General features: G+C 37.5%; 2 protein-coding genes across 2 annotated transcripts; both read left to right on the top strand.

Moving 5' to 3' along the window:
* Positions 1-1425: 1425 nt before the first annotated feature.
* Positions 1426-5111, top strand: LOC137036097 (zinc-binding protein A33-like). Its single transcript, XM_067410067.1, has 6 exons — positions 1426-2026; positions 2124-2219; positions 2727-2957; positions 3035-3057; positions 3139-3257; positions 4010-5111. The coding sequence occupies exons 1-6, from the start codon at positions 1631-1633 to the stop codon at positions 4471-4473; spliced, it is 1329 nt and encodes a 442-aa protein (XP_067266168.1). The 5' UTR covers positions 1426-1630; the 3' UTR covers positions 4474-5111.
* Positions 5112-7225: 2114 nt separating this feature from the next.
* On the top strand, positions 7226-15214 carry LOC137036094 (oocyte zinc finger protein XlCOF6-like). Its single transcript, XM_067410064.1, has 2 exons — positions 7226-7358; positions 13059-15214. The coding sequence occupies exons 1-2, from the start codon at positions 7274-7276 to the stop codon at positions 14381-14383; spliced, it is 1410 nt and encodes a 469-aa protein (XP_067266165.1). The 5' UTR covers positions 7226-7273; the 3' UTR covers positions 14384-15214.
* Positions 15215-27461: the final 12247 nt, after the last annotated feature.

Raw genomic sequence — 27461 nt, forward strand, 5'->3', positions numbered from 1 at the left:
TGAGCGCACTGGCGCTGTTGTACTGTGGCTGCCGTCACATCATCCGAGTGGATGCTGGACACTGGTGGTGGATGAGGAGAGACCCCTGATATGAGTGTAAAGCACTTTTTGGGTGTACAGTAGTACATAGGAAAGCGCTATATAAATGCCTCATTCATTCATTCATTCATTCATACCTTTCCACTGATGGAGACTCGATTCTGTAGCTGATGGTCCTGGTGCTGGGACGTCCTGAAGCCTTCTTCACTGAGGTTGAGTCTCTCTCCTGGAAGTTCTTCATGATCCGATAAATGGTTCTTTCAGGTGCAATAATCTTTGCAGCAATTTCCTTGCATGTGAGGCTATTTTGATGCAAGGTGATGATGGCTACATGTCTTTCTTAGGAGGGAACCATGGACTAGGTGCACAAGATGGCGCCGGTGAGCTGCGGCGATGCGACTGCACGCATGATTACTTCCGCTCGTGCCCTTCTGGTTTTAGCGACGCTTACATTCGGTGCAAGAAGAAACTTAAATATGAAACTTGGCTAGATATAATAGTTCTTTTTTAGTTAAAGAAAAGATGGTGATCTATCAGAGATGCAAGGAAACGTGATCAGAAACTCCACCCTCTTACAACACTTACCAGGGATGCATTCAGTACCAACAAAACATTGCAAAATGTTTTTTAAACGGAAACGGTGGTGCGTTGAACACCCCATTCTGATGACGCAAGAGTTGCAACTATGGCAGCTGAGAGGGCCATTCTTTGAGTTCTTTTTGAAGAATTTTCAGAGCCTGATGAAGTCGGTATAAATACGTGTTTAATACTGCAAAATACGCTCAATGTTAAGGTCACTGCCCTTGCCATCCAGAATAAAAGAGAACATCCTAATTGAATTAAGGGATTTGTGGAAACTGTGGTTCCTAATTATTGTGATCCAACATTTGCCTCACATTTCAGGATGAAAAGACAAACATTTCAGGTGAAGGATAATCAAATTCTTACTTCTGAAACTGTGTTATGATCTATAGGACCTTATTATTTTTATTGTGAGTATTAGGCTTATCATTATTGTTGATCACTGTTGTTGTGTTATGATATTGTAATATTTACCATTATATAATCAGAGGGGAATAGAAAAGTTTATGAAAGTGTCACTCCAAAATACAATAGCAAAATATATAATTATGTATAGTACTTTTATGTTACATTCATACCCATTGTGGGAGCCGTCTCTTTAATAATGTGTGGTTTATATACATGTTGTTGCTGATTGGGCAGAAATTTCTGACACACCCACCAAACAAGAGAAAATGTATCTCAAACCCATTGCACACCGTTGCACACCGTTTCCAGGAAACATGTGGTTCATCCCGGAAACCGTAGCAAAACGTTGTGCACCGGTTTGAGCTTGAACGTGCCCCAGGCAGAGACTGACTTGTTATTTCTCCTTTCTGTCATACTGACTCTGTCTCGACAAAAGCATAAAAGAATCGTCTATCAATGAAGAACAAAGAGAAAAACTTTCAAGAAGGATTTTTGAGAAGTTTGTTTCTGAACAGACAGCAGATCTTTGTGATTATTCATTTGAAACCATCATTCAGAAAGTGAAAGTAAAGTTTAGACTGCAGGAGCTCAAACAGTGAAAATGGCTTCACTATCTGAAGATGATTATATTTGTCCCGTGTGTCATGAAATCTTTAGTGTTCCTGTTATTTTATCATGTAGTCACAGTTTCTGTAAAGAGTGTCTTCAACAGTTCTGGAGAATCAGGGAAGCTCAGGAGTGTCCTGTCTGCAGGAAAAGATCAGCAAGAGATCTTCCTCCAGTTAATCTCGCGTTGAAGAACTTGTGTGAGTCGTTCCTGAAGGAGAGAAATGAGAGGCGTTCATCAGGATCTGAGGAGATCTGCAGTTTACACAGTGAGAAACTCAAACTCTTCTGTCTGGAGGACAAACAGCCTGTGTGTTTAGTGTGCAGAGATTCAAAACAACACGACAATCATAAATTCAGACCCATCGGTGAAGTGGTTTCATCATATAAGGTAAGACGGATAAACACTTGTTTAAGCTTATGTATTACATATATGAACATATTACAGAAACCTCTGGTGTCTTATAGATTTTCACTTTAAATTCTAGGAGGATCTCAATACAGCACTGAAGTCCTTACAAGAGAAACTTAAACACAATGAAAAGATTAAAGGAAAGTTTGAGAAAACAGTTCAACACATCAAGGTGAGGATTGATTCTTTTGACATATTCAAGAGTTTGATTAGAAGAGATGAATTGATTTGTGTGATATAATTACATGTTCCTTTATTGACTGCAACACACACACACACACACACACACACACACACACACACACACACAGTCGTTCGTGTATATCGATGATCAAGTGTGTATATCTCTGTCAGCTGGTTATTCAGCAGTGGGCGGGAATAATGTGTCAGTCCTAATCCCATTGGCTAGCACTCACCTTCCGTATTTCATTTGGCCGAACACAAAGTGATTAATATTCATGAGCCCTGAACTGATCTGCTGACATTATGAATCTACCTGAGGATGTGATTGATAATGTGTATTTTCACCCTACAGACACAGAACATCTACTACTACAGCACTAGTGCTTCAGAAATTAAAGTTGTAGTGAACTAACCCACATTTACTCACTCACTCTTCATGCTGCTCCAGAATCAGTTGGTCTTTGAGATGATTGAAGTGAATGTGATCTGATTTCAGTCTCAAGCTGAGCACACAGAGCGTCAGATTAAACAGCAGTTTGAGAAGCTTCATCAGTTTCTCAGAGATGAAGAAGAAGCTACAATCACTGCACTGAGGGAGGAAGAGGAGCAGAAGAAGCAGAAGATGAAGGAGAATCTGGAGGAGATGAACAGACACATCTCAGCTCTTTCACACACAATCAAAGACATGGAGGAGATGATGAAAGCCAGTGACGTCTGCTTTCTGAAGGTCTGATTTCAGATCATTGGTTGATCATTGGTTCATTGATTGAGTTCTTGATGATAAATGGTGTGTTTGTTCTGCAGGAGTTTCCAGTCTCAATGGAAAGGTGAGTGATCTGCTCCTGTCTCTGGTCTCTCTGGTTCTGATCCAAAGCCACTGCAGTTCTGACTCCTGAATGTTCTTCCAGAGTCCAGAGCTCACAGCCGGATCCACAGATGGCTTCTGGAGCTTTGATTCATGTGCCACTTTACTTGGGCAACCTGCCGTTCAGAGTCTGGAAGAAGATGCAGGACATTGTCCAAAACAGTGAGTCTGCAAAAAGAAAGAAAGAAAAAGTAGATACTGTAGATAGATAGAAAGATAATGGCAGTTTAAGCCACGTACACACTTAACGGTTGTAAGGCCGATTATGATTGTAAATGGATACTTATGAAGCTTACATGTCCAGTCAGAGCCAGTTGCGTTCAGTCTGCGATTACAGTCAGTGTTCAAATTCCATGTGTAAGTATTTAAATCTGCTTCAGTCGCAGGAAACAATCGCTGTATGTTGAGTTCAGTTTTACAATGTATTAGCTAGTCGTTAAATGTGTGCCCTGCTTTAATTTGAACAGTTTTGTCTCATTTGAACTTTCAGTCAATGACAGTCTGTGGGATTTATATATAATTTCTAAAGCCAACATAATTAGTTAGTCAAACACAACAGACAGTGAGAATAAACTATTTTAAACCAATAAAGACTATAAGAGTCAATAAAATGAAGATGATCAGATGCTGCTGAAGATCAGACACACACTTACAGTTTTTCATCTACAGCATAAATCTCATCAGATCTCATTGATTTATTGTGATTTTAATTGATGGACACAAATGTCTGAATCACACATTTAATGTTTGTAGTTGATGATAAAATGAGTGTGAAACTAATAACAGCACTGACAGTGATCAGAGGAAAGTGTGTTTGATCAACAGTGTCATAATTCATAATAATCTGTGTTGGTTCACTCTTGATCATTATATGAACATCAGAATAAAAGCATCTGTTGATTGTGTCTCATCAGCTCCTGTGATTCTGGATCCAAACACGGCGAATCCATGTCTCGTCCTGTCTGATGATCTGACCAGTGTGAGATTCAGCTCATATCAACCTCTTCCTGATAATCCAGAGAGAACTGATGGGTGTGTCTGTGTTCTGGGTTCAGAGGGATTTAACTCAGGAACACACTGCTGGGATGTGGAGGTTAAAGAGAGTTCAATGTGGGCTCTTGGAGTAATTACAGCATCAATCCAGAGGAAGGGACGTGATTCATCTAACACTGATGATGTCTGGAGAGTGTGGCACAGTCAGTTTAATCAGAAGCTTGATCGAGTGAGAGTGAATCTGGACTATGACAGAGGAACAGTGTCATTCTCTGATCCTGTAACTAACACACATCTACACACACTCACAACCACTTTCACTCACACACTCTTTCCATACTTCTGTTGTCTCGACTCTCTGAAGATCTTACCGGTCAATAGTTAGTAATCGTCACTCCTGTAGATCTGGATCTTCCTGCTTTCATCATGTGTCCAATATTTAATCCAGATCACATGAGTAAGAGTGCTGTTAATCTAAATACCAGTACAGTGGCTGTGATTGGTCCATAGCTGATCACATGAGCAACACTCACATTCTCATACTGACTTTAACACATCTTTCCTTGAACAGTTCAGTAAACAATTAGTTTATTTTTATTTGTACTCAATTATTTCACTGTTTCCTGATGATAATCAAATATAATTATATAATGTAGCCGCAAACAGCAATCATGTGGATGATTATTGATCATATTGAAGTGTATAAACTTATGATGTGATTTTCACAGCAAAGTCCATCTTGAATCTTCAGTGAACATTAGGGTTTGAACATAGTACCTGTGAAGAGGGCCGTCCCAAGCGGAGGCGGGGCTCAGTGTGAGGTAGAATCGGGACGCCCCCTCGGTGTGTTTTCCATCATGTTCCTGTCCACCTCTGAAGGGCCTCTAGAGCGTCACACCGTTTGCACCGCCATAAGTACAGCCCTGTGTGTGAACTTCAGTTGAAATAAATACATCATGTAATGTTTTTGTAGAAATTATATTAGAAAAATATTTTACACTTTTAGAAAGGATGTGTTAAAAATGAAACTACTTGTTCAATTTTTACACATTAATGGGTGTTTAATGACATGATTTGTGCCAATTTTAACTCAATCATTGTGTGTCAGAAAGATTAAAACAAATATGTGTAAATGTGTAAAATTACCATGTGCTGACTTTGGATATACACATTGTGTTAAAAACACTCCTGAAATCCTAAACAAAACATTAGCATTTGACAAAATGAATGTAAAGTCATTGGTTGTTTACCTTATTGTCAAAAAAAGTATTATAATAAAATATAAACAATTAAATTCATAATATATAATAAATACAATTTTAAGCAGTCAAAAAGGAAATGTCAAACTCAGGACAAAACATTTATTTTCTCAATCAAAGCAACACAATTCTGAATATAATAGCTTTGTGTGAGAAAGAGACACAAATATAACATCTAGCTGCAGATTTCTGAATTACAAAGTGAAGATTTTATTTGAGTAGAGATTAATATTTCATCCTGTTCTGCTTCACTGACTCAGTCACCATATGAACTGTTGTTGTGTGGAACGGGGATTTGTAAAAGTCTGAGAAAAAAGTCTGTGGAGGAGGCGGCGAATGTTCAATTAACTTTAATAATCAAAATAAACTATCAATAAAACGAAAGTAAAGCGGCAACCCCTCATGGACGACTGCTGCTCAAACTGAAACACAATATAAAGTCCAGGCCTGTCCTCTCTCGTCCTTCACTGTCGTCACTCCTCCTGTTATTCTTCTGAGCTCCTCCGTGAGACTCCAGACTGGAAGCTGCACATATTAATTATTTGAGGGTTTGGGGTTATCTGCTTTCTTATCTCAAGAGGTGTATCCTATTTCACTAAGTTTGTGCCTGGTGAAGACCTGACGGTTGAAAGGTTGTTACAGTAAAGTTTTTATGGAGCAGTAATATCAGTGTGCAGACATTATGTTTGTCTCTTTTTTCCTGCAACTGAACCTTTTTTTTTTTGTATGTCATTTATGCCCTACTTGCAAAAAGTGCATTGCCAAAACTTAATTTGTATAGCATTTTTTTTTAAAATGAAAATTAGTTAGTGAAAATGGGTTCCAAACCCCTGGTACTCTGTAATAAAAAATATGATCAATAAGTCATAACAACATATGCTTTTACATTACTTAAAAAAAAAAAAAAAAAAAGAATGGCTTATTTTGATGAGTTAAAGTCAGTTTAATATAATTTAAGTTAAAATGGCTTATAAAGCCAAGTTGATAGCACTTAAAAATTAAATTAAAAATTAATTAAAATTGTTGTTGTTGTTGTTGTTGTTGTTTTACAGTGTATAGATTTCTGTACCCAAACATTACAATTTTGCTATTTAAAAAGAATCTCACATTCCTTCATTAGTTCTTAACATTTTCAGCACATCAATGGACGATTAAATCCACCAAGAAAAAAAAACCTGCTGAATTCCTCTAACATCTATTTTACCATCTATTTTTATGCACTTTTGTGTTTTTAGACACAGCAGAGTGAACAGGACTTTTATTTTGGTCTGGCGATATGACATCACAAAGCTGCGCCGCTCCTGCGACTGTTCTGATTCGGCTGAAGAAAGGTTTGTGTTTTTAAGCATTTAAAGTGCTTGATGCGACACAAACCGTTATGTCTGTTTTATAGTTTTTACAATAACTGTAAAATGAAGAAGCTCTTATTGAATATAACACTACAGTGCTTTGTCTTTGTATTTTTGTGAGTAAAGCGCGTCCACACAGATTAATTTGCGTCTGATTTCGCTCCATATATCCTGAATCAGTTTATCGTAAACACGAACTCCGTCTCTGACAAGTAATAATGGGAGAAATGGATGTTTTTTAAAAACAAAACCCCGAGACAGTTGAACCGATTCCTTCTCCAAATGATTCACTGATTCGAAACGATGATGCTGATCAAAACAGAGAACACATGCGTGAATAATGATGACATTTACTAACCATTTACAAATGTTATTCATGAATTAATTTGTAACACTAGTTTGAGTTGTTTTTTGGCTAAATGACTGACTCCCTCATCAGTGTGCTGACTACTGTACTATCTGATTGAGACACACCTTTTGTTTCTGTTAATTATTCTCATCTTAAACATGTCAAATTGTTCAAACACACAGGAAAACTCCTGGTTCATCTGAGATCTTGTGACACACTATTATAAAGATGGCGTTTATTAAAGAGGAGAGTGAAGACATAAAGATTGAAGAAGTGTTCAGTGTGAAACATGAAGAAACTGAAGAACAAACAGGTTAGTTTCATTCTCAAAGCTGAACTCATTTACACACTCATTCTGCTTTCACATAAGACATGTTTGCAGTGTGATGATCCACGCACGACATGAAGTATATTCATTCATTTTAAACTGCGAAATATGTAATATTCAATTAACTATTTCTATATTAAAATTCTCAAATACATAGTAAAACAACTTTACATGAGGCTTACAGTAATCAGAGCACTGTGAAAAATAGTAGTATACTTTAATTACTGTATAGGCATTAAAGGTGAAATTACTACATTATCATGTCAGTCTGTGTTAATTCTGTCCACGAATCATGCTCTATCTCTTATGTACACGCAGCACAGCAGAAATAGACTGGAAACGATCACTGCACTGATCCTGCAACACATCCATGTGCACGCTGTAAAACCTGATGAGTTCAGAATACTCAAAACATTGAGTTACCGCAAAATAATTAAGTAAACAATTATTATAAATTACAATCAAGTCAAAATTTTAAAGTATACATTTTATTTTATTTAATATTAAAGTGCACTGTACTTAACTGTTGTTGATGTAATGTTTTCATTTTCAATAGTTTTGATGCAGTAGTACTTAATTGAATACAAATACTAACTCAGAAAATACACCTATTCATAACTAAAAGACTAATGAATTCATCATGCTGAAGTTCAGCATAATTAATAATAATAATAAAAAATCACAACTTCAGGGACCTGTTTCAATAAGGAGGTTCAACCAACTTGAATGGGAAACTCTGAGTTTTATGTTTCAGAACAGCTGAATTCAGTTAGTTCAGTCGACTCTGAGTAGGTTGACTTGAGTTAAGCGCGTTCGCCACGACTATAAAATGCCAACATCAATGGAGCTCCGATATTACGATTCACCATGGCAACAGCACGTGACAAAATGACATCCGCATACTTCTGAGTCAGTGCAAGTTAAATTCTTATCACTATTATAATATCAAGGTGAAAACTGGCAGAACGGGATGTTATTGAACTAATATTTATTTTCATGGTATCCCACATGCAATAATAATAATAATTTAAGTGCATTTTTCTTATTTTTCAAATTATCTGCCAATGGGGTTAAGGAAGGGTAAGGAAGGGGCTATTTACACTAAGTGGAAAAAGCATTTTTTTTAGTGATAGATGCTATTTACACTTAGTGAAAATAGTGATATATTCAGTTGTAAAAGTAGCAGATCTATAGCATACCGTCGGTCTTAGTACACAATATAACTACAGAAGAGTAAAGTTTTAAATAGGAAAAATATTGAAACTCTTTGGTCATTTTTGAGCGAGATGCTAATGGTCTAATCAGATTCAATGAACTATGCTAAATTATGCTAAAAGTGGTACCGCCAGACCCAGAGATTGGCTGAATGGATTCGAAAACGGTAAAACTCAACTGTTTAACTCTAGGGGAGTTGGAAAAGATTTTCAAAAAAAGTTCCTTTAAGAGTGTTAAAAAGAGTGTTCCTTTAAGTAAAATGTACTTAATTTAGACCCCCCTCCCCAGGAAACAAGACTTAAATATCTTATATAATTTTTCATAATATAGAAAATGCATCTTGATTTAAGAATTTTTAAATATTTGTACTTGAAACAAGACAAGAATACTCAGTAAGAAAAGCATTTTTGCCGTGTGAATGAATGAGGTATTTAAGCATCGCTTATGCTTTAAAAAGGGGGAGGAGACTGAAACTGACTCTGAGTTGCCTCTCCTTCAGAAACAGGCTTGACTTGCCCTGCTTTCTCGGGTTTGAGATACCTCCCTTTCTGAAACGGAAAACCCAGAGTTTCCCTCATTTCAGGGTTAACATACTCTGTTTTCACTTAACCTCCTATCTGAAACAGGCCCCTGCTGTACAAGATTTTTTCATTCAGTCTTATGTTGTAACTGTGTGAACAAATGTTTCTGAACATGTCAAACACACTGGATTATCTTCCACCACAACAGCACAATGACAAAAGCTACAGCATAGAGTCCAACTGTGAGTTTAAATTACAGTAGGCTAAAAGTAGACAATTTCATTCACTGATACTAGCAATTCTGTAAATGCACTGAATATTCAAGTCCTCGTCACACAGATACAATGGAAAAACGCAAAAGGCTACAGTGCGTTACGTTGAAATCATGTACACCCTTTAAAGGGTTAGTTCACCCAAAAATGAAATTTCTGTCATTAATTACCCACCCTGATGTCGTTCCACATCTGTAAGACCTTCGTTCATCTTCGGAACACAAATTAAGATATTTTTGATGAAATCCGATGGCTCAGTTACCCCTTTTCCACCAGCACAAACCGGGTGCTAGTTCAGAGCTAGAGCTAGTGCCAGTTCGGAGTTGGTTCAACTGAAGAGCCATCTAAGAACCGGTTTGCCTTTTCACGGGCTAGAGAGCCAGCACAGAACCAGGTCTTACGTCACTGTATACGTCTTATCTTTCACAGCAACGCTAGTGTGGCAGCACCAAACACACTGAGCTTGCTCGAGATGCATCAGCTTCTCAAAGACTAAATGCCGCATGACATCAAAGCACCGTGAGAACGATCAAAAAGCACAAGGAGTCGTATGCTCTACAAATGCTCCTGCGGCACTCCGATGTCAAACACCGATTGGTCCGCGCTGCTCCAATGCATCTCAAACAAGCCTTCCATCAACAATGGCGTACTGTTGATGCTCATGGCTTTGCGAACCTACATCGGCATCCAAACATGGCTTGCTGTAATTGGTATATAGAGGGAGATTACAATCGAGCTGCTATTAGCTCGATTAGCTGCTATTTCAAAAATCGCGGTCACAAGTTTCATGTTGGTCAGTAAAGACATTTAAATGCCCCATGATGTCCTCATGCTCAATAACAATGGTGGGCTCAAAAGCCTGCATCACTGAGTAGCCTAGACCAGGTGTAGGCAAGTTTGGTCCTAGAGAGTCTCTGTCCTGCAGAGTTTAGCTTCAACCTTAATCAAACACCTGAACAAGCTAATCAAGCTCTTCAGGATTACTAAGGCTATAGAGGGTATGGACTGACATCACTTTCCCGCCGGAACGCACTCCCTCAGCTGGACTGAGTGGCAGAAGAGCTGCTGTATGACTGGATTTAATAGGGGAAACTGCGAAAAGCTGAGATAAACAAATGATTACACTAAAAGTTGGGCTCGAAAGTGTTCCTTTTGACATGTCAAAGAAACCTAATCCAAGGATATTGACATGCAGCCATGAATCGTGTTTCCTGACATTTATATGATTTCGACACCGGAGAAATGCATAAAGCAAATCCACCTGTGAACACTATAACTACAATATAGGTAGGTTTAAATCTGAGTGATCACTTATAACAATGTTATATATCATCCATCCCTAAAACTTGTATAGGTTTTGTCAGTGTTTATTTAAAAGCACCCAATTATGCAGAAGATGGTAAATATTTAATTGATAAGTTCCAAATCCAACATTTTGACACAAAATAACTGCAAATCCACATTCCTCTGGTGGACAGTTGTTTTTGTGAATTGAAGCGATCCATTTGTTGCTGCTTTCTGCAGCTTTTAGCAGTCTATAAAAATATACCTCAGATTTCTTGTTAAATCTATTTGTACAGTCAATCGCAAAGCTCTTTTTTCTTTTCTTTTTTGTGTTTTTTTGCAGCATTCACACTGAAAACCAATGCTGCCCCTCAGTCTTTGTGCCATTCAGTGGGTGTAACCGCAGTCATAACGGTCGACGGTGATGTCACAGGCACACCCTCTATAGGAAGGCGAGTTGCTAAACTCTGCAGGACAGCGGCTCTCTAGGACCAAACTTGCCTACCACTGGTCTAGACCAAGGGCAAATAAATAATGCATTATATTGGCCAAAACATGGTTAACAGGTTTTATTCAAATAAGTAAATTTATATTATTACAATTAAATACCTGAAGCAAGTGCAGCATCTTTCTTTACACTATATTGATGATGGTCTGATGAGATGTGGTGCTCCACATAATCCTTGTGAAATACAAGAGCCCCGATCTCTATAAAAGTTCACTTTAAGGAACCTTTCTTTACTGGAGGTCCGTGTTGCCTGCAGATTCGACAGAACTTTTACATTATAGCCTTTATTACAAATTTGCAATATAGAATTAATAAAATAAATAAAATATAATAATGGAAATAAAAGTGACATTTTTACCATCCTGGATGAAGGACAGCCAGTTCTTAAAATGAGGAATTTTCAGCCAGTCAGGGTTCCATCCAGAGCTATGATGCTTTGAGTCTGAGAATTATGCATTGATATTATAGGATTAAATATTAGAGTTCTCCTTGCTTGGCCAAACACTGCCCCTCTCTCTGTGAATGGGACACTCTGAACCATATTCTGCTTGATCACCTGCAGCTTCCTGTGCCACACTGATGGCCACTGCGGCTTCATCTCCCTCAGCACACTCACTGCTCAGGCTAGCATCATCTCTGACCAACTGAACTGAAAACAAGCCTGAATCATAGTTCTGTCAATGACAATCATTATGGGTGGGAATTAATGTGTAAACGGATATCGGATACCAGTCACGTCTAAAGTGAATGTAAACAGACTGGCCAAAAAATTGGATATGGTCAAAAGATTTGATCTGTGCGTTAAGACTTGCAATTAAAACACAGCCTGTGGGTCTCTGCTGAGAATGTGAGATTGAGTTAGTTTAGTCAACCTCCTATCGACAACCCAGAGTTTAACTCATATGCATGTTGAATACATAGTCAGTGGATCAACGATTTCAAGTGTCACCATAGAAATGGATGTTAAGCAGCAGCACACCATACTTCTTTTTTTCTTCTTTTGTTTAGTTAGTGTTGGTGCATATCACCACCTATTGATCTATTGTGCATACAGAATTTATATTATACAGAAAATGTCCAGCAGCAAAAAAGATAACCTTTTAAGATCAATGATGTGTGTGATGAGGAAATTTTAGATGTGTGATGTGTGACAAAATGAACATTGGTTTGTCATAATAATGCTTTATAATTATAAATTACATACGTTTATTATATTATAATAGGCCTATATTTTGTTGTCATGCCCACTGAAACCTCATCTAAAGGGTACAAAAACAGTACCTCTGAAGCTGGGAAATTTGTCCTTATATACCCTGTAAGTTAAAGTTTTTGGAACTGGAAGTTGATGTTATCAGTTTACTTATCCCTAAACTTACCTGGGTATGTTGCATAATCTACTTTCTGGAATACCTCCCTGGAGGGCCACTGTCCTGGAGAGTTAAGCTCCATCTCTAATCACACCTGATTCTTTGAAAATTACTGGCAGGAGTGTTTGGTTAGTGATGGAACTGAACTCTGTAGGACAATGGCCCTCCAGGACTGACAGTGCCCCTCCCTAGTTGTTGTTGAAAAATCTAACAGCACCATAAGAGATGTAGCCCTGATCATATGCCAAAAACAGGTCATTTGCAACTTCAGTAACACTGTTTCTGTGATATGATGAGTGTTTTGAAAAGGGATTTGATAACTGCCAGCTTGAAAGTATTTGGGACAAGTCTTAAAGAAAGCCAAGAGTTATCAGTGCTGAGAAGAGGTTGTGATGCTAGCTAAATGTGTTTAGGATCTAGCATACATATTGTTTTTTTTTATGCTTTACATGTGTAAAAGTGTTGATGTCTGTTGTTTTGTGACATTAAACTGGGGTTAATTGTCTTTTTCATCTTAGACTTGAAGACACTGAAAGAAGAGAGTCAAGAATTGAATGAAACTGAAGAAAAAGACCAGAATGATTTCATAACTGAAGAAAAACCTTTCATTAGCTTACAGACTGAAAAGACTTTATCAAGAAAAAAAGCTCAAAAGACTAAAGGTCATTTCACATGCCAACATTGTGGAAAGACTTTCAATCAAAATAGAAACCTTAAAGTCCATGTGAGAGTTCACACTGGAGAAAAGCCATTCACCTGCCAACAGTGTGGAAAGAGTTTCACTCAAAAACCAAGTCTTAAAGCCCACATGAGAGTTCACACCGGAGAGAACCCGTTTATCTGCCAACAGTGTGGAAAAAGGTTCAATCGAAAAGGAAACCTGACAGTCCACTTGAGAATTCATACTGGAGCTAGTCCATTTATCTGCCAACAGTGTGGAAGAAGTTTCACTCAAAAAGGAAGCCTTAAAGTCCACATGAGAATTCACACTGGAGAAAACCCTTTCTCCTGCCAACAATGTGGGAAAGGTTTCATTCGAAATGCAAACCTTAAGAGCCACATCAGAATTCACACTGGAGAGAAGCCTTTTACATGCCCTCAATGTGGAAAGTGTTTTAAACATAAAGCAACCCTTAATGCTCACATGAGGATTCACACTGGAGAGAAGCCGTTCGTATGTGGTCAGTGTGGGAAGAGTTTCAGATTTACTGTAACTCTTAATCACCACATGAGGATTCACTCAAGAGAGAACTGTTTTATATGTCATCAGTGTGGAAGGAGTTTCACAGACCGGAAACATCTTAAAAATCATGTAAAAATTCACTTTGGAGAGAAGCCTCACATGTGCCTTCACTGTGGAAAGACTTGCAAAAACAAAGCAAACCTTGAGGTTCACATGAGAGTTCACACTGGAGAGAAGCCTTTCACCTGCCCTCAGTGTGGGAAGAGTTTCGCTCTCAAAGGAAACCTTGAGGTTCACATTAGGCTTCACACCGGAGAGAAGCCTTACAAGTGTCTTCAGTGTGAAAAGAGTTTCACATATCATAGAGACCTGAAATGCCATTTGCAAACTCATTCTCGAAAGAAATTACAAGGTTCTGAGTGTGGAAAGAAGTTTGTAAATGAGAGAAATTTCAAACCCTCTATAAGGCGGGGATTTAATTGTGATCGGTGTAATAAAAAGTTTCTTTTGTCATCACACTTACAGATACACATGAAAATTCACACAAATGTGAGACCGTATTTTTGTTGTTTTTGTAGAAAGAGTTTTAAATGGCTCAGCAGTTTAAAATGGCACCAGAAAATCTGTGTGAAATCAAAGCTACATTCATACAACAGGTGAATGTGGATCAAATTTGATTTTGCCTTTTTTTTGCCTAAGGTTTACCTTTTTAAATGTCATCTCAGATACTTGTCTGAGCAGGTGACATTCCTACAAGACTCCACCATGTTCATCACAAGCGATTTGGCCATGTTCAGTTATTTTAGTTGCATCCTTCACCTTATTTTCCATGTACTTATGAATGTATGTGGCCATACTCCAGTATGGACTAACTCAGATGGGCAATTCTATGGTCAAACCCTTGTAGAGCCCATACCTCAAGCCCATATCATGCCTACCCCCTCAATGAAATGTTAGCTGGGAAAGACACTTCCAGAGTTTGGGGTGTTAAAGGGTTAGTTCACCTAAAAATGAAATTTCTGTCATTAATTACTCATCCTCATGTCATTCGACACCGGTAAGACCTTCGTTCATCTTCGGATCACAAATTAAGAGTGTATGAAATTTCTGAGTCCATTCCAGTGTGAATCTCTAAGTTCGGTCCAGTGTGTAAAATCTGAGTATTCTCATTGCTTCATAACATTAAAGTAGAATCACTGTAGTCACGTGGACTATTTTAACAATGTCTTAACTACTTTTCCGGACCTTGAATGTTGTAATTACGTTGCTTTCTCTTGGCGATCAGAAACCTCTCGGATTTCATCAGAAATACCTTAATTTGTGTTCCAAAGATGAACAAAGGTCTTACAGGTTTGGAACAAAACGAGGGTGAGTAATAAAAGGGATAGTTCACCCAAAAATGAAAATTTGATGTTTATCTGCTTACCCCCAGTGCATCCAAGATGTAGGTGGATTTGTTTCTTCAGTAGAACACAAATGATGATTTTTAACTCCAACCGTTGCAGTCTGTCAGTTTTACAATGCGTGTAAGTGTGAACTTTGTCTTTAAGAGTAAATAAAACTTGCATAGACAAATCCAAATTAAACCCTGCGGCTCGTGACGACACATTGATGTCCTGAAACACGAAACGATCTGTTTGTGCAAGAGAAACCGAACAGTATTTATATAATTTTTTACCTCTAAAACTCCCCAATGTCCAACTGTGTTCAGCATTTGGTTAGTGAGGTCACGAGCCGCAGGGTTTAATTTGGATTTATCTATGCAAGTTTTATTTACTCTTAAAGACAAAGTTCACACTTACACGCATTGTAAAACTTACAGACTGCAACGGTTGGAGTTAAAAATCATCATTTGTGTTCTACTGAAGAAACAAAGTCACCTACATCTTGGATCTTGGGTGCCCTGGGGGTAACCAGATAAACATCAAATTTTCATTTTTGGGTGAACTATCCCTTTAATGACCCTTTAAATTGGAAAATGATCTACTATGGAGTTACTTTTTTTCAATCAAACCTACTGTGTTTGAGAGCAATCAAATTATATTGAAATAAAAAAAAAAGTCTTCTGAACGTTGTTTTTAAGTACAGATATAAGTAAATATTTGAAAATGTGTTTTTCTCTGCAGTTCCCACACTTCACACGTAAATCTTTGTGGGTCTAAAACACTTGCTTGTGATTTCAATGTAAGTGAAGCTGGGTGGTATCTACCCACCAGAACGAAAGACTTTCTTTTGGTCTCTCTTGTTTGGTTGTACTTTGTTTTCCTGCCATCAGTTAGAGGAGAGCAACATGTCATTTGCTGGGTAAAATAGCTCATTTAATAAATTCAGTGAGAAGTGCATGAAGCTGGATAACGTGTGTAACTATCCATATACTTAATTCAAAACATGCATTCGCTAGTGTTTGTCAAATCAGAGGCTTTGTTCTTTCTTTTGTATATTGTATGTTCAGATACTCTATATTCTAGGGGCCTGTTGAAAATGATCAAAAATACTGGCGCTGACTGGGAAAGGGTTTGTTAACCAAAACTTTAATTTCAGAGACAACAAATTTAAAAAAAAATTATAATTTGTCTCATGAAGCGAGTTAAGCAAACTCTTGAGTTGTAGATATAGTTGATAAATCCAAACAAATCAAAACATAGATGGAGTAAATCAGGTCCATCAACACAACCTAAGCTTCACAGACCTATACCTCTTCCTGGGTCGACGTTTCATTCGGCAACTTTAGGTCATTTTGATTTTTACACTGTTTAATGTTTGATAATTGCATTATATTAGCTGTGCATAAGCAATGGTTCTATCGCTTGTTACTGCTGCTTCTTTGTCTGTGTTTTAATCTGGCGATGGTGTACTCTTTCAGAAGATGTGTAATAGCGGCCCCTACCGTATAATGGTTAAAAACATGGATTGTTGGAAAATTCCATCAAGGATGGGACAGTGTTAGGGAAATTATAGTACTTGTAATTTGTGAATGAACAAGTGAATTTCATTTAGTGTGTGAACCGCACACACCTGGAGCAGTGGGAAGCCACTTTTCCTGTGGCGGCCGGGGAGTGATTTGGGGTTAGGTGCCTTGCTTAAGGGCACTGCAGTTATGGGTAATGAGAGTGGAAGTCAGTGCTGTTCATTCCCTTCTCACACTTACATTTACTGCTGGTAATGAGAATTAGCCTCCTTGTTAGCGCGCCCGCCTCCCACACTGGAGACCTGGGTTTAAGGCCTGCACAGAGTGGGGTGAGTAGAACCCGTGGGGTAACGTTGGTATCGTGACCTGAATTTGGAAAGGAAGACCGGTGCTGCAGATACAAACGCGCATATCGTTTTGAATATCGTTCATGTTGACGACTTTCTATATTCCACTGGGCTCATGTTAATTATTCGCCCAGGAACACTCAGGTACATGATCCTCACTGTTTTGTTATTATTCTTGTGCTTTGACTCGTTTACTAAACTGAACAGCCATTCAGTATTCTATCTCTCGCCCAGCGCAAATTATACTTGCTGAATCCGCCCCCCCCCCCCCCCCCCCAAAAAAAAACAAAACAAAAAAAAAACAAAACAATGGCGTTTGACAAGAGCCAGCTGTGCAAAACACACTGGGAAAACTTAGTCGGCCATCGGCAACGTTGGACAATTTTTAAGTGATGGCCTTGGTGTGTCTCGGGCTTCAGGGACACCAGCTAGTGTGAGCTGTGCTGGTAAAACCTCACTCCTCTGGCCTCAAGAGGCACACTAGCGACTTATGCTAGAGGCTGCAGTCTTTAGACTCCTTGTTAGCCCACTCGAGTGAGGCCAGTAGGACCCAAAGGCTTTTATATATATATATATATATATATATATATTCCCCAGTGTATGGTAGATGCTGTAGAACACACAGCTGAAGTTCTCCCCAGTTACCTCTCACAGAGTATTGCCCCTCTGCTGTTGGACAGCTGTACCTGTGGCTGAATGGAGTGGAGGTGTGTGGCATTACAAACTACACATACAAAGGGAAACACTCCAAGATCAGCTCAGCATGCAGTTAGCATGGTGGATGAAAGAGGAAAATATGTCCATTAGAAGCAGCTATTCTGATATTCTTGATCACAAGCTTGATCAGAAGATTAGATCTTTAAAGGCAGGAATGTCTCATGTTAGGTACAGTCTGGTAAAAGGAGATGTCTTTGGAAAAAATTATTCAAGCCTTCTTAGATAAGATACATTTAAATTGTGTTTACTTTATATCTAATTGGAAGTGATACATATTTAATAGGTCTAATGTAAAATGTATTAATAGTGTCATCTACAAGATTTATGTCAATTTGATTCAAGTTACTTTGATTTTGGAGAGCGCTATGTGCGCATGTGCAAGACAAGCTGAGATAACGCTCACAGTGTGTGGTCACCATTTTCTCATGCTGGCTCTGTGAAGACTGTTACGACTTAATCATTATTGGTAGGTATTTGTTTTGTTTTTTTCTAGTTAAGAATTGACCTCAATGTCAAAATGTTTATATCATCATTTTGAGTGAAATGTATATTAAAATATATTAAAACATTACAATAAAGAGAATTGATGGTACAATACACAAGTAAACATCTTAAATTAATTGAAAATTGTAAAGCATGCCATATTAAGTGAATATAGAGTTGGGTAATATAGATCCATGTAAACAAAAGCATATTTTCATGCAAGTACTGGTTCCCACTTCTAATGGTCATCTTCTCTTTCATAGTTTGATGAACATCACCAAGTGAACAGCAACCTCCTAGTTATAGTAAGTCATATTTGTTCAAATATTCTGATTTACTTGTCGTTGGTTAAATATGATATCTAATAATTCTTGTTTATTCTTCTTTTTAGGATTGTGAATGTAGCAGTGCAAAGAATGCCCATTGAAACTAGCTAGCAGGAATTTGTTGCTGCAGCATTTTAGGCAGACTCATGTTTGTTTTAGGGGCAGTTTTCTCTATCCATGTCCATACACAGATTGCCCATGCAGATTTAGTACATGGAGTAAGCTTCTTAATAACATACAAAAGACATACTAAACAAGAAACTCTAAAGCCAGAAGAATTAAACACATTCAAGTGTGCAAGGAGCTGGCAACAAAAAGAGATTATTTTCAACACATAAATGGACATCTCAGGCATAATGAAACTGTTCAGTGTATGTTTGTAGGATGTGCATTTAAAAATAATGTTTACAGTGCATTTAACACTCATCAATGCAGGAAACACAGTCCACATTCATTAAAAGACTTCAAAGCCAGTGTCTTCATTTCAAGTGGTGAGTTGCATCAGCCAAACAATTGTGTAGATGGGCCAGAAGAGAGTGCGAATACAGATTATGAATTTGATGATACTGTAGGAGTAGACCTCCCAAAGTCTATTGAAGAAAAACTTTTATTAAAGTTGGAAAATATTGTTCAGGTTCCAAAGTCAACTGTTGATGAGATCCTTTCAGAACTTCACTGATTTGTGATGGGTAAAGATGAATCAGTAGTTGATGAGCTTTCCACTGTTTTATGCACATCTAGTCCACTGGGCATAGCTATTTCTAAGGAGGGCTCCCGTGCTACTGCATATAAACATAAACAGTACTATACATTTAATTTTGGTGTTGTTGGGCTGGTTGAGTACTTTATAAAATTACAGAAGAATAGGACATTTCAATTTATTCCTATTTTACAGTCTTTGCAAAATCTATTCAGTCATAAAGGTGTCCTTAAACATCATATCTTGACATTCAGATAATTGAAGTCCATCAATTGATTGGTCTCTCCAGTATAACAAAACCATAAGAGATGGAAGTGAAAGTTCTTTCTGGAGAAGATTTTAGAATAGCCATTAATCTTTGTTGATAAATGTGAGTTATGTAACCCACATGGAACATTTGGAAAAAGCACAAACTCAGTGGTGTGTATTGGTTCTTGAGTAATTTGCCACCCATTCAAATCTGTCCTCAATCTATCTAGTTGTTCTTTTCAAAACTGACAATGCCAACACTTTGGCTATGGATACATGTTGTAGCCTCTTTTGCAAGACCTCCTAGTATTAGAGCAGCATGATGTCTTCATTTCTCAGCTTGGTCAGTTGGTGAAAGGAACTGTCCAGTGGAGCCCTTGGATTTGGTTAGAGTTTTCTGGAGGTTCAATATGCAGATTTTGTACTGGACAAAAGTCAGAATTTCAAACTAAGAATGTCGGGTGCTTTCCAACTTAGAACCCGAGAAACCCATGATACTAATGTACAGACAGCACAGGAGAATGTCCGCTGTGGTGTCAAAAACAATGTGTTTTAACTGAGCACCTTTCACAGGCATTTCCATACAAATAGGGAGACAAAACTAATCACCACAGCGGACACTTTCATTCTTTAAAGCAAAAAAAAAGTGATCAAAAAGATGAGCCAGCAAATGAAACTAGTCTTTGGGCACTTGTGTAAACAGAAAAATGAAGTTACATATGAGCCAATGACAACAGTATTACTAACATTTGGACAAATCTGTGAAATTATTTGAAATGAAATGGTGACAGTCAAGAAAAAGCTTAAAAGCACCACCACTTTTAACACTGTAGTTCTAATCAATCTCTTTGGGCACTTGTGTAAACAGAAAAATCAGGTTACATATGAGCCTATGAGCCTATGACAACAGTATTACTAAACATTTGGACAAATCTGTGAAATTATTTGAAATGAAATGGTGACAGTCAAGAAAAAGAATATAAGTGGTATTGCACAACCATAGTATCAAAAGGTATATAAAATTATATATTTATGTCTTAAGAACCCTTTCAAAACAGTATAAAACAGTTTTCTCACACCTGACAATTTTACAAATCTGACATGCATTTTTTTTTTTTTTTAAACATAAAAGTCATAAAAGGTTTCCTGATTGGTTAGGGCAAGCATGATTACATGTTGGGCATACATAAACATCCATCATACAGGAACTTCAAAACTTGCCAAAAAACCAGAAACTCAGGACCAGCACACTTACTTGCATGCACTTTAACATGTGCAATATCAAAGAACATTGAACAGCAAAAAAACAACAAGAAATGTCCTTATAAACTGTGTTTCAAAACAGTATAAAACTTGAGGTAAACAATGTTCACTCAGGTAAATAGAAAACTCAAACCCTACTTGGGGAGTACTGAAGCATGTTCTTACTGAAGCATCTTAATCTTGAGTGCCTGTACTTTGGGTGAAAGCCTGGCTGAATCCAGCTCCATGAAAAGTTTTTGGAATGCTTCAAATGTGCATTTGAGGTCTTTCGGGTAATTAAGATTAAGGGCATAAATGAGTCCCAAAAGCATCACACATCCATGTGTGATGCTCTGCAGGTTTTGGAGGACTGCCAAACCTTCGAGAACCACACCAACGTCTGCAGGATCATCTCCGGGATCAGCCCCCTCGCCCCGAATAACATAGATGCCCATTGTTGTCTGTGCAATCCCAGACTCGGCCTCTTCACTTTCACAGTCCTGGAGAAGAAACAAAGACAATGAGTTATGACACCAGGCAAACAGATTAAAAACACTTTTTACAAACTTTCATATACTCTCCATCTCTCTCTGCATTTTCTACAAAAAAAGTTTGACTATAGTCATTTTCATGAGCACAGAACTTAATGTTACAGTACATAATATTCTATAGAATTGTGAACTTCTGATTTTATAGCAAAACTTTGGGAAGGGCCATTTTTATCCTAGCATGACAATGCCTCTGTACACCAAGCAATGTTCAAAGAAAACTTGAAAAAGAAAACCCCATTTCCTTTCAGTTCTAAAACACGATATGACTTTTAAAAAAAGACAAAACTGCGTCAGTCAAAACAAACATTTCTGATCATCGTGTAATACAATAATTTCAAAATAATAAATATATATTTATTTATATTTATTACACGGCCTTCTGGAATGCTTGATTCTGATTGCTCATTGGGGTGTGTTATTCACCGATAACAACCGCTCTAAACTAATAACGCATGATAACCCAGATGCTGCAAATCATTTTGACAGGCACAGTATAATATTTCAAATTATACTTTTAAAAGCATGTTTGACATTATATTTTCAGATAATTAAACCAAATTGCGTGTTCGTGTCATGTAAACGTTGTGTCTTACCGTAAAAACAAAAGTAAAGAAGAAAGTAAACAAGATTACCTCACCGAAGCTATGCATTCATTAAAAATGCGCTAATAAAATATTTCAAAACCATGTTTCTTGTTCAATAACTTAATTATGAGGTAAATAGCTGTGTAATAAATGGGATAATGTACAGGCATACAGCCGTTATTCCAAAACAATAATTATTCTGCGATAACAGCCGTATGCCTGTACATTATCCCTTACATATAAATGTTCACATAGTGCACATGAATTGTGTATAGCCAAGCATACACTTACCACATATTTTTTGATGAGTGTCTCCAAGTCTTCATTGAGATAAATGCTCAGACACCTCAGAACACAGTCACGCTTGACGTTTATGTCTTCATTCTCAAACAAGCATAACAAAATAATTAAAAATTATTTAAGTAAGGCTGAATTTTATAGCATGTTTAACCCCAGATAATACTTTTTGACTTATTCTAAACAAATTGAGATTTTAAATGAGATCATAATGTTCTTCTTCAAAACACAAGTGTCACCCTGTCTGTGAAATCCAATTCTGAGGTAACGAGCAAAGTTTGACTTCACCTATTAATTTAATTTATGACATGACCTTACTCAGTCAATATTTAACACATCAAGGTTATATTTTCACATTTCAACATTCTTTACAACAACAAAAAAAAAGTACTTCAGATGGGTTTTCCCAGGCAGGGTCACAGATGTGGGCATTTTAAATGGGATTTGAAAGAATTCTATCCATTGACACTATGCAATTACCACTTTAAAACTCCAAAGTTTGCATAAAGAGATACTACTAATGACAAACTAATGACAGTGGTTTAGTCCATTTTGACAACACGAGGACGCTCAAATGTGCTGTCTAACACACATTAAAGAAAGTTTTACTTGCACATCAAGCATGTACTAACACACTTTTTCAATTTTAGCTTCAATTTAATTTGCTTTAATTTGTGAATTTTAAAATATAAATAAAAGCTTAAAGGGTTAGTTCACCCAAAAATGAAAATTCTGTCATTTATTACTCTCCCTCATGTCGTTCCACACCCGTAAGACCTTCATTCATCTTCAGAACACAAATTAAGATATTTTAGTTGAAATCCGATGGCTCAGTGAGGCCTACATAGACAGCAATGACATTTCCTCTCTCAAGATCCATTAATGTACTAAAAACATATTTAAATCAGTTCATGGGAGTACAGTGGTTCAATATTAATATTATAAAGCCACGAGAATATTTTTGGTGTGGCAAAAAAAACAAAAAAACAAAACAAAGTAACGATTTATATAGTGATGGCCGATTTCAAAACACTGCTTCAGGAAGCTTTGGAGCTTAATGAATCAGCGTATCGAATCATGATTGGGATCGTGTCAAACAGCCAAATGGACTCAGGTATATTTTTCTGAATTGAATTTATCGAATGGATTCACGTATATTTTTCTAATATTGAATGGACTGAGGTATATTTTTCCGAACTGAGGTGAACACTATTTACACTTTGTTTTGTTTATGTATATATTTCTGGAAAGTGTTATTTGGTTATATACACATTGTAAATTTTGAGGTAACCATTCATGTGAATGGTTAGTCTAATTGAATCATCTTGGTTAAAGTATTGATTTGAGTTTGCATTTGAAGCAAGAGAGTCAAATTACAGTAAAGGCAGGAGAATTAGAAATCTTAAAATTGAAGCTAAACGTATTAATCTATAAAAAAATATTTAAATTAGAAAACCAATAATTTTCAAACCTAAGCCAGGAGAAAGAAAAGAGGGAAATTGTCAATCAAAGAGTCAACAAAGGAAAGGTTTTGTTGAATTTATTTTATGTGTTTTTTTTGGTTCATTAATTTCTTTCAAGTAAGAACTTGATTATAGTTGATCATATTGTATTTTTTTTGTTTCCGCTTTTTGTTAAAAGTTGACATTTCATTGGGTTTATCTTTGTCATTTATTATTTACTGTTCATCACATCAACATTTCAATCAAAAAAAAAAAAAAAAAAAAGAAAAGAAAAAAAGAAAAATACATAATAGCCAATAGAACAAAATCTGAAACCCCAAACTTGTGTGCTGTGTATGCTTTGCCTCCTTCAAGCTTCGTATCTTCTGATCGGCCCATTAACCCGGCTCAGTGCATTGAAAAAAAAAATTTAGCTACTACTTGTTGGCATTGAGTCAAGCATTCAGCTAACACTGTTTGTGTATACTTCTAACTAGCGGGTGTTACACATAAACTCCAAGTTCACCTGAAAACACATAACAAAAAACAAAATATAGTTCACTTTAAACAATTTTAGCAACTATGAATTTGCATCTGTATTTGAAACAAATCGTTTCCTACACTTACTTCTCCAATTTGAAACAGTGCAGGCCATCGATTTCGGACATCTATTATCATTGGTTCCTGAAGAATTTCTTGTCGCCGGTATGAGAAGGTCCGATGCATCTTTTCCTTAATCACACTCTCATTATTCTTTTTTTTAATCTCACTCAATAGAGCAACCCTTTCCACCTCCAGGCTCTCTGTGGTTTCATCACTTGGATGTTTTGGACAGAAATTAACCTCGGCTTTCCGGGGCTTTTTTATGTTTGCAGCTGGCTTCCCCTGGCCTTTCTGCTTGTTTTTAAGTGAGTTGACGGTGACTTCTGGGTGTCCAGCTCGGCCGAGTTTGGTGCGGAAGTTCATCATCTTGATTTTAATGTAGTGCTTCCATCCACACCACCCAGTGCGAGTTCCTTTCTCACGCAAACATGGATGGGTTTGTATTAGGGCCTCAGCTACTTTCTCAAATTGATCATCCTTTGGATACGCTGTGTACTTAATTATTTCTTCCGCAAGGCCTTCAAGTATATCGGATCTGAGTTTTGGGGTAGGAGATAGCAGAGTTCCATTTGCACGGAATTCATCATTTCCATTCTGAAGCTGTATCTCAGCACAATATGAAAAGCGTGGCACTACAAAGACCTTAGGCCAAGTGCAAGACCGGGACTCAGGAGATGACAACAGAACGGAATCGTTGCTGCTACAGGAGCTAACAGATGCCGAATCATTTGCTTCTTGCTGCGAGGAGCTGGTAGATGCATTACTTGGAGTCACTGGGATTGTGGAGAAAGTATCTGTAGTGGGTGGAGCTGGAAGTATTACAGAGCTGGTATACTCACAAGGTAAGTATACTACTTTCAAAGTACTGCGATCTTGAATGTCTGAAATTGATGAGAGGTTCATAAATTCGTTTCCAAACTCTGCATCTTTGTATTGAAGCCTAAATGGCTCTGTTACTCCAAAGACAGTCTTAATTTCAAGAGCCAAGTGATCCACAGATGTCGGCATTCCGGATGAAATGGTTAGTTTTCGTGCATCATCTTCACATCCAAAAAGGACTCTGAAGATAACTGGTGCTGCCATCCTGCTTTATTGATCTACAAGGCAGGCCCAAAAAAGGGTAGGATACATAAATAAAATGTTTACAACGTTTAAGTCACTAAACATTTTTTTTTCCAAAGCACTGAAAGTACATACAAATCTTACCTTTGACAACAATGTGTCTCTTTAGGGTTACCAAACGTTTGGAACTAACTGTGTAGGCCACAAGTGGATAAAAATCTGCCAGTTCCTCTAGATGAACCAGGGCAACTTCTTTCCCTGGTGAAGACGTCAACTCAAAGGCTCTGAAGTGGTCCTGATACCAAGCACACAATAAACGAACAATGAAACTTAGCTCATCTCCCCTTATGCACATTTGGAGAACTTCTGCAAATTCAGGCATTCCAGAAGTTGAACCATATGCAACAATCATTCCATTGTGGTAGTTTATTCCTCTTGCGGTGACACTTTTTGCAAGAGTAACTTCACTGATATCTGGATACTTCTGCCTGAGAGCCAATACAACTTCTTTATTCAACACATCAACCTGCACTGTGGAGACATTTGTAACTACCAAATCAGATGTACTGAGACTAGAGGAATGTATGTGGTAACTGATGAATTGCTGGTGTTTCACTGCCAACGTGAGTGCAATATTTCTAAAATTGTTTGTGTGTCGAGCAACTTGTTTAAAAAAGCTATGTTTATCTTCGAAACGCATTGTTCATAGACATACAAGTGGCCCAAAACACCTAATTAGGTGTGCATAGTGTTCAAGATAGTGGTGTTTGGGTAAAAGCTTTATGTCTGGGTTAAGCTCGAGTAGTCTCTGTCTGTGTTCAGACACCTTCACATCAAGATAGGCAACTGTCTCGTCAGTATGAACAGGTGCCACAGCTAATTCCACAATTTCCTTTAGATCTAACAACACTTGCCAAGCAAGCTCATCCTCTGGTACCAAGACCCCTACAAGAAACGGAAACAAACATATTAAATTCCAGTTTTCGTGGGTGTTGCCACCTGTTGTCTTCTTACATGAAAAGCTGTTTGGTATGAGGTGAGGTCGATTTTTTTTTCTGTCACTCCACTTATAAGGAAATTTGAGGATTTGCATGTTAAGATATTCAAGACTGAAGTACTTCTTAGAGATGAGAACACTCAAACACAGTGCCAGTTCATGAGGGACAATACCCTCAAATAAATCGTGGACGATGTCCGGGGGATAGCCTGTGCAAACATGAAAGTGGTGGAGATTTTCTGTCAAAACACAAGCTCTTTTTACTCCAAAGCAACTTGTGTCAGTTTCGTTTGCAGACTTTACATGTGCTTCATGCAGTTCTTTTGTTCGCAGCAAAAAATCACCTGACTGAACGTCCTTCGCCTGAAGTTCTATTTTCTGAGCAGTACAAAACCGACAAACATACTGTCCGGAAAAGCTCTCCACAAAACCAGCCAATCCGTGGGCTCCCAAAATATCCGCTACAACACTATGGACTGTTCCTTTGACAAACCTGCCAAGTTTTGTGATGAACACACCATGCTCTTCCAAATTACAAAGGTCTTGTAGAAGTGGCTCTAATATTTTTCTGTAGCCATAGATCTTTACATCGAACTTAGATCTTTACATTTACATCAAACACTCAAAAAAATTGAAGAGAGTGTTGAATGAGAGCCTGGCGGTAAGTTATTTAGAATCCAGTAAACACCACACAATTTGTGTTTTTTTCGTGACGTACCTAGGGGGTTACATAGCTCAAAATCATCTATGTATAAAGTTAAACAAATTTTCAACTCCTCTCCTGACAAGAAAGTGTTGTCCTTAAAGTACACACCGTCTCTAATAGAGCGATACTGCTGGTTATCAAGCAGATTTCCCTGTGTTCTGTGGCTACTTACGACACTTTTTAACACTGTAGTACAATCAAGTAGCTGCTGCAAAGACTACAGTAATAGTGTATACTGAAAAGTCCTGCTTTTTTCTTTGTCCAAAATAAACTCCACAGGCTCAACAATATTTAACAGTTCCTTAAAGTACTGCTTTCTTTTATAAGCTGTAGCAAGTGGACCATCATTCCCTATTGCTTTTACCAAAGGACTGGATTTACAGAGCACATTAGATAGTTCCTTAAGTATTAAACTATCAACTTCTAGGTCTTTGTTTTTAAAAAAAATCAGAAAGACTGCTGTAACTTACAGACACAGTACTTAAGAGGAAGTGAAGTTCTTCAAGTAGTTCATCAATGGCCGT

The sequence above is a fragment of the Chanodichthys erythropterus genome, chromosome 14 (assembly GCF_024489055.1).
Source record: "Chanodichthys erythropterus isolate Z2021 chromosome 14, ASM2448905v1, whole genome shotgun sequence".
In the NCBI taxonomy this organism is placed as follows: domain Eukaryota; kingdom Metazoa; phylum Chordata; class Actinopteri; order Cypriniformes; family Xenocyprididae; genus Chanodichthys; species Chanodichthys erythropterus.